The sequence below is a fragment of the Mya arenaria genome, chromosome 3, assembly GCF_026914265.1.
Source record: "Mya arenaria isolate MELC-2E11 chromosome 3, ASM2691426v1".
NCBI classification, from domain to species: Eukaryota; Metazoa; Mollusca; class Bivalvia; order Myida; family Myidae; genus Mya; species Mya arenaria.
The window spans coordinates 66,394,997-66,403,329 of NC_069124.1; the positions used below are offsets into that span (position 1 = coordinate 66,394,997).

An 8,333-nucleotide genomic window follows, 5' to 3' on the forward strand; every position below is an offset into this window, starting at 1 on the left:
ATCAATAAATGATTTGTTAGTTCAATTTCAGAATATGGATATAAACTAATAAGTATTCAAATTATCAAAATCATAAACATGTAAATTAAGTTTGTATAGATGGAACACACATTTAGCATCTAATTGTAACTGTCCGAGTTCGTTCATATCGGCAGTGCTTGCTCTACGTGGTCAGTTATAAAGCAATTAATCATGAGGAATGCTGGGAACTGTCCGGATTCCAATCGTTTGTAGGTCAGTTGTACTATAGTTCTATTACAAATGATAACACTAGTCAATGAATCTTTTCTACTATATAAGCAATATCAGACATATTACACTTTACAAACATGGACAATTTCTTTGTCTTATAAAATTACAATCCCAAAATCACAATTAATTAAACACATCCGTTTATGATATCATTTAGCGATTTAGTGATTTAAAAAACATCTAACAAATTCCAGTAAAATCCTGTGGATAGTCCGATTAAATTATACTAAATTTGTGTATAACTAAACATTTTTTTTAATTAAATGATTCCAATTTCTAACGAATAAAATAATCACTTTTGATACTTCCGAATTGAATCAATTACCGATATATCCATGGTGTACAATCAAATAAAACACATACGATTGGCATTATTATGGCCAATTCTCGCTTTCTTTTTCACTTGTCTTACAACACACTCTCTCTAGCTCGTAACATAATCGTTCAAGTACGATGGAGGACGTCTTTCACGTGTTGGCCTTGTACTCGCCAAACCTGAATGCGGGCTCGCGTGTGAATTTGTCTCATTCCCGGTTGTATCCCCTTCATCGAGGTCGTTTCCAAATGTTTCCGGTTCCTTCCCGACAAATCCCGGATCAACAGTTTTCATAACTGATGAATTTCGAGTCATGCAATGACCAGCATCACTCATAAGGCTTATCACTGTCCCTTTTTTGTCAAAAACCGTGTATGGCGTAGGCTTATAAATTGCATCAGATTTAGTTTTTGCTTCATTCCTTACTAACACACGACCCCACCCCCCACACACACGCTAATTAATCTGTCCCTTGCATTTATGCGTTTATCTTCATATCTTTTCGCCCTCATTTTAGACAAGTCGTCATTCTGTTGTGCTATTTCTCTCGTTTGAGGATTTCCACTTTTTTCCTGCCCGATGTTTGGCATTCGAGTTGTCGGATCTCTACCAAACATTAACTTGAACGGTGAATAACCAGTCGATACGTGTGGTGTTGCTCTGTATTGTCTTAAGAAGTCATACAGTCCTTGCTTGTAGTTTCGTGCCTCAATTAATGAAGATTTGACACTCTTCATCAGTGGTTTGTTGAAAGATTCTGCTTGTGCATTTGCTCTAGCCCATCTCGGTGTTATTTTCCGATGAACTATTACGTAAAACTTTATGAAATCAGCAAATGCTTTGCTTTGAAAGGGAGAGACATTGTCAGTTTTAATCACCTTTGGTATAACAAACATGGATACAATCTTGTCGAACACCGGTACTACTGTGTGTGCTGAAACACTTTTAACTATTTCAACTATCGGATATGTTGAATACCCGTCTATTACCGCAAGTAAATAGTCCCCGTTTTCGAGCGGACCGCAAAAGTCAGCGCTTATATTCAGCCAAGGTCCCGACGGCAATTCACTCATTCTCAAAAGTTCACGCGGTCTTGGTTCATTTGAATTTGACTGACATGCTAAACACTTTTGAATCGCAGTTTCAATTTCAGAATTCATGTTTGGAAAATATACTTTCGATCTAATGTAACTTTTTGTTTTCACAATTCCTTGGTGACCTTCATATCCTAGTTTTATTGCTTTTCCACGGAGTGATTTTGGAATCACAAGTTTATCATTTTTCATCAATAATGTTTCATTGTACACAGTCAGTTCGTCCTTTATGCTACGGAAGGATGCTAACTCTTCTTTGTCTATTTCCGGGTCATTCGGTGTTTTCAATTCATACCATTTTCCATTCTTTGTATATTCAACTGCCTTTTGCATTGTCTTATCTTTTAATGATTCCATTTTTACCTCATCTATTGTCATTGCATTCGGTACTGATTGCTCTGTGACAAATGAAACGTATTCCTCCGCCAAATTTCGTTCCTCCGTTTGTTATAATGGATGGCGCGACATGAAGTCTGACGGGTTGTCTTTCCCTGATCTATATTCTATTTTCATCTTGAATGGTTGTAGTCGCAATCCCCAACGTTCGATTTTTAGTGGTGGCTGTTTCTTCTCCCAAATCCTAGTTAACGGCATGCAATCAGTTATGCACGTGAATGTTGGTGCTCCTTTTAGATACATCGCAAAATGTTCGCATGACCATACCAAAGCCAGGGCTTCTCGTTCAGTCTGACTGTATCTCGTTTCCACTTGTGTCAAAGTTCGAGATGCATAAGCCATCACATTGCCTTCTTGTGTGGGTATTCCCGAGACTCCCACAGGTGATCCATCCGTTATCAATTCAATGTTTTTGCTGGGGTTGAAGTATGCCATGACAGTTTCACTGCTTAATTCACTTTTCAATTGATCGAATGCTGTTTTCTGCTCAATGCCCCATATCCATTGAGTGTCATTCCTTGTAAGACGTCGTAACGGTTCTGATATCGTCGCGTAGTTTTGTATAAACCGCGATGAATATGACGTCATTTCCAGGATGCTTCTCATTTCCGTCACATTTGTGGGTGCTGGCATTTCTTTGACTGCCTCTGCCTTCGGATTAGAAGGAGAAATTCCATCTTGCCCAAATACTACTCCGAAAAACGTGATCTCTTTTTTTATTGAACTCACATTTCGACTTGTTTAGAGTCATACCGCTTCCGTGTATAGCCCGAAAAACTTTGTCTAGCGCTATATCATGATCACCTTGATTTTTCGCGTATACAATTATATCATCCGAAATGTTTTTAGACCCATCTATACCCTGAATTACTTCACTTCTTTACTTCTTTTGAAACACCTCACTAGCAGAATTTGTCCCAAAATTCAAACGTTTATACTGATAAAGCCCCATGTGTGTAGCAAAAGTTGTTATATACCGTGACTCCTCTTGTAAAACAAGTTGATTGTACCCGGCTTTGAGGTCGAGCTTACTAAACACCTTCGCTCCATTCATATCATGAATCAGTTCATCTATCGTCGGCATATGATGTCGTTCTCTTTCTATGGCTTTGTTCGCCTCTCTCATATCAACGCACAGTCTTACATCGACATTTTGTTTTGGAGGTGTGACAATTGGCGATACCCATGGAAGTAGGTTCATTTCTTACTTCTTCAATAATATCATTTTCTAATAAGGTCTTAATTTCCTTTTCCACTTTTGTTCTCAAATGAAATGGTGTTCTTCTATTTCTCTGTGCTACAGGTTTCACATTTGGATTGATATGCAACTTCACTGTTTTGCTCTTTTCCAATTCCTTTGTAAATCCCAGGGTATTTTTCTTCAATCTTTGTTTCTGAAGTAATGTTTTGCGTTATCTTTACTAATTCCATTTCACACGATGTGTCATAACCGATCAAAACTCCATAGTTTCCTTTCACTAGATAAAATTTTGCTACAGTTATTTTCCCATTCTTTTCAATAGATAAATTCATGCATCCTTTTACTTGAAGTGTATTGCCTCCCCCGTAAGGCAAAAGTATAGGTAGATGTTTTCTCTGAATTCTAGGTTTTCCAACGTATTCATAAGTCCTTTCATCCATAATGTTTACACTTGAACCTGTGTCAATCGTTGCTGTTATGTTCTTTTCATTCACGATTATTATTTTTTTGAGGTGTTTTCCTTTTATATTCTTTTCCAACACTTTTCACAGTTATATTATAGAGGAATTCATCCTCTGAATTGGACTGTAATTGCTCCTCACGGCGTACTTCATTTACTTTGCCTCGTTTTGACGTTTGACAACAACGCGCAAAGTGACCAACCGATGAGCACATGTTACAGGTTTTGCGTTTCGCCGGGCAAGGGGTACCTCTATTGGGAAATTCATATCCACAATTCCTGCATTGATTGGCTGGCAACGCCCCGCGATAGTTCCCGCGCTGATGCGATTGGCCATTTCCCCGAAAATTCCCACGGCTCTGCGAGCGAAATCCACGTCGTGTAGCCGTCCTCCCACGTGTTATCAGCCTACCTCGCCCTCGTTGAGTGTAATTTGATACCTTTCTCACGAAATTGGAGTCATTGTTTTCCATTACTTTGGCGTGTTGATCACTCTGTTCAAGCATTCTACCCATGGTCAAAATATCATCAAGTTTCTTGTCAGGTTCACGTAAAGCCCTATGACGTAGCTGGTTTGACTTACCGTTTTGTATTACTTGCTGTAATATTTCGGCATCAATATCATTAAATCCACAATTTTTCGCTAGTGTTCGTAATTCCGTTACATATTCATCAAGAGATTGTCCTTCCAACTGTTTATATGTTCGGAAATTGTATATTTCTATCTGAATGTTCTTCTTTGGCGAGAAATAGTCCCCAAGCACTTTCTTTGTTGCATCATACGTTTCTGCAGTATCCTTCTTCTGAACATCATAAATGTCGTACACTTTTTCACCGGCATAGTGTAACAATAAAGCTCTTTGTTGATCACCATCATCCACTTTCATTCCCTTAAATAAATTCTCTAAACGACCAATTCATTTTCCCACCGTGTTCCTGAACTTGATTTGTCCGTCTCAAGATCGAAACTTGGAAAATGTGGCAAGTTGTTCATTTCTTTTCTTTTTAGTTTACATCGTCATCCATCCATAAACTAGTAAAATGTTTATATCCAAATAATCCACAAACACTTTTTCACATATTTTGGTATCCTCGTCGCCAGATGTTATGTCTAAGGGCTAGATATTATAAGAAACACATTGATTGTAACTACGTTTATTTGGACAGCCATATTGTAGATCTTATATCACGGAAGTACCGTGTTATCCCAGCATGCAATATATATATATATATATATATATATATATATATATATATATATATATATATATATGTAAATAGCAGACTACAGTAATGAGCATGGTTCATTCATAAGGATATTACACCTTGAATCTAATGTATGTACATGAAAGCTGACATAGAAGGCGAACTTTATTTTCACTCTGTATATTGAAGGCACTGTTTTTACTTGTTCTTTGAAAATTATGATTATACCACACGAACAACTTATAGGCTAAACATCCCTTCTCTTTTCATTAGTTTCCGGAACATGTGTTCGTCCATCGGCACTTTTACCATTTGCGCATGTATGGTCGGGCGGACCTCGGAAACGGCACCATGGAGCCGGTTGCGTGTGCCGAAGGCATACAAAAAGTGAAAAACGAAGGCGAGGGCGCCGACTGCAGCGCACATGTAGAAACACCACTGCTGGGAGGATCGGGGGACGTTAATGGCGAATATGGTCACCGCCATCAGGTTAAGAAATCCTAAAATATAAGATACAAAATTAGATCAATACACAGATTGACGCAGGCTTGAAAAATAGCATGTACCTTGCAATAAGTATCATATATTTATTTCCCATGCCAACCACTCTAATCAATACTTGAAAAATCAACAACACCACGTTAACCGTCTCTCAGGTGTCTACCCGCAAACGGTTCCATTGCTACGAGAGCAAGACGAACGTCACGGCTGTCTGTGCAGAGTACGGATAACGGCGCCAGAAGGCAGCACAGCAGCATGAGGACGAGAGACACCGCCTCTAGTCCCTGGCTCCACCGCAACCAACTCGCGTTAACTAAAAGAGGAAAAGGAACTATTGTATGCACTGGGTACAGACGATGCGGTGGGAACGCACTTTGGTGTCAACGCACAGTGGTTTGGTTCTTACCTAAGTGCAATGAGATCATAACGAATACACTTTGGTGTTTCTGTTCAAATTGCCCATACGTTATTTCTGACAAATATGAATGATTGTATTGATTTTGTATATGTGTTCATCACAGCTATACCTAGTTTCCGGTGTTACGTATTATTTTCTGTATTTCACAGGTGTAATATAACAATATCATTCCGCATGTTTATAATTAATTTAATTGGAAACAATAATTGCCTAAATGGTAATATTCCAGAACGCCATACTTTTATAGAGATAGAAATATATTAGCCTTTAAAAATACTTTTTTAATTAATAACTACTTGTCCATAACCTCCTCAATTAAAAAGCGCCAAAATATCATTATTATTTTTATCTGTTTATATTCCACATGCTTTTTTGTTTTTAATATTAAAGTCAAATGAGTTAAGCATAATAATTAAGAACAGTCGAACCCCGTTGGCTCGAACTCCCAGGGACCGGTGGAAATACATCGAGCCTCGGAAAAATCGAGCCAAGCGGAATTGTAACACTTCAATTTAAAGAAATCTGTCCTCTATATCTAGTTCGAGCCAACGAGGAATTCGAGCCAAGCGAGATCGAGCCAACGGGGTTCGACTTTAGAATTAAAAAGTTAAAATTGCATCGACCTATATTGTGCCCCTTTAAAACGATCAGAACTGTATTTCATTTCAAATTATTAAGGGTGCAGCATTTCTACAATACATGAAGCGCGGGAAATAATATTGTTTTGTCAATTTGTGTAATTTGGCTCAGCGCAGGTGAAACAGGTAGTCTTTTTGTTATTTTTTTACTGAAAGAAACATGTGATGAAAAGAATCTGATACTCATCATCATATAATACATAAATTTATTCAACTCGTCCAGCAAACAGAATGCTCGACAAAGGCCCGCTCACATTAAAATGCTTTTATGATCTAATACTTAAAATATATACATATGAAGCATGTTATATTCATTTCCCCGTGTAGAAACCTGGACCGAGAAAGTGTAGGTGGTCCTGGTGAAGGAGCCCATGAACGATCTATATCGGTTGAGATATACATGAATCTCAGCAAACAGACCGTGGGTTCGAGTTGTATATGTACCTTCGCTTTTGCTTCGTAACTAGTATATGGCAACCATGAATATTAGTTTAATACCGTTTCCATCTGGCATCCCCGCGATATTTTCACAGCTGCAACTGTCCTCACAAACACAGTACAACCACAACCCCTGGTGGACTCTCACGCCTGGTCCGTCGCTCACTACCGGGTCATCCTCCCGCCAGTAGGGGGCGCTGAAACCGATTACTTGTAGCAGCGTTATGATCAGCAGAAGACCCACCGACAGCCTTGTGAATAAGTGGGTCTCCTCCCACTTCGACCTTGCCTTACCCATGTCCAGTTACTTTAAAACTGTAGGCTTTGTTGTAAATTGTATACGTCTTTTTTCTTAACTTTATAACTCAATCCTTATCAGCGTTTTTTTTTTTTTTAAATCGTTCCACCAATTGTGTACTGAGTATACTATTGTGTACACTGTATGCATCTCAATTTTCCTGCGTATCACAATATGTCGCTAAGTTTTCCTTTTTTTCGATTTTTGTTTGGAAAAGTTAAACTCCTGTACTTCGACTAACCGCTAACTAAAGATACATTATCATTTAGTTAACGTTTGAAATATATCTTAGACTGAAATCATCATTGATAACGACTTTGATTAATTGAGATAGTTATAGCTCATTATGCATTTATTAGCAGGCTCTGAGACAATAAGGTAATCAAGATTTGATCAATCCCGATCAAATTGTATACCGATTTGATTTGCAGATAAACTGGAATAGATAGATTAAAATAGTTTTTCTTTACATTTTTCCATAAACGTAAATGTCCATGGCCTATGTCTACAATTTGTGTTTTATTTTGTTTAGATATTAGCCGGTTTACTTTTCAACATATGAGCATTTGAACTATGTAACGTACTTGACGTGACATGAAAATAAATTTAACATTGCTCTCTCAAGATTTCGATTTTCTGCTCATAAACTAGCGATTGAGACAAGCAGATATACCAATACAGATATAGATGAAAGAGGTTGTCGCTCATGCAACATGAATCAAGTAGAATCTGTGTTTTATTTTCTTCTCGTATGCCCAAATTATAGGGAACTAAGATGTTAAAGTTCTTAAAGTCAACCTTTTGCCATTGGCGAACATTGAAGAAATTCGAATACCTACTCAATTGCACCTCAAAAATTATACTTTTCAATCTGGCAAAATATATTTTCTTTGCTAACCAGATAAGTGAGGCTGGTATGAATTGATTTAGAAATCACATTATTTATATTGAATAATGTACAAGATAGATAGATAGATTCTTTTATTCCTCAATGCAGATTTTTTTGATACATTTACTAACACATGCATACTAACTATAATAGGATGTTATAATCTTTTTCTCCTTTCATTGATTTATTTGTTTACAAGCTACGAGCATTGTACAAGATGTAATGC

At 37.5% G+C, this 8,333-nt stretch overlaps 1 protein-coding gene across 2 annotated transcripts; it reads right to left on the minus strand.

Annotated features, from left to right (window-relative positions):
* Nucleotides 1–5,011: 5,011 nt before the first annotated feature.
* On the minus strand, nucleotides 5,012–7,434 carry LOC128226560 (uncharacterized). Of its 2 annotated transcripts, none has more exons than XM_052936498.1 (3): nucleotides 6,981–7,434; nucleotides 5,590–5,739; nucleotides 5,012–5,425 (listed from the first exon to the last, which is right to left on the minus strand). In XM_052936498.1, the coding sequence occupies exons 1-3, from the start codon at nucleotides 7,216–7,218 to the stop codon at nucleotides 5,166–5,168; spliced, it is 648 nt and encodes a 215-aa protein (XP_052792458.1). In that variant the 5' UTR covers nucleotides 7,219–7,434; the 3' UTR covers nucleotides 5,012–5,165. The 2 variants fall into 2 exon arrangements, with proteins under 2 accessions (XP_052792458.1, XP_052792457.1); XM_052936497.1 differs by having other exon boundaries at nucleotides 5,572–5,739.
* Between the last annotated feature and the right edge of the window lie 899 nt (nucleotides 7,435–8,333).

Excerpts from the sequence above, each read along its gene's own strand:
- LOC128226560 (XM_052936497.1), bottom strand. The coding sequence starts at position 7,218 with ATGGGTAAGGCAAGGTCGAAGTGGGAGGAGACCCACTTATTCACAAGG. Across the intron at positions 5,740-6,980 it reads GGGGATGCCAGATGGAAACG|TTAACGCGAGTTGGTTGCGG; the intron begins GTATTAAACTAA and ends TTCCTCTTTTAG. Across the intron at positions 5,426-5,571 it reads GGGTAGACACCTGAGAGACG|GATTTCTTAACCTGATGGCG; the intron begins GTTAACGTGGTG and ends CTTATATTTTAG.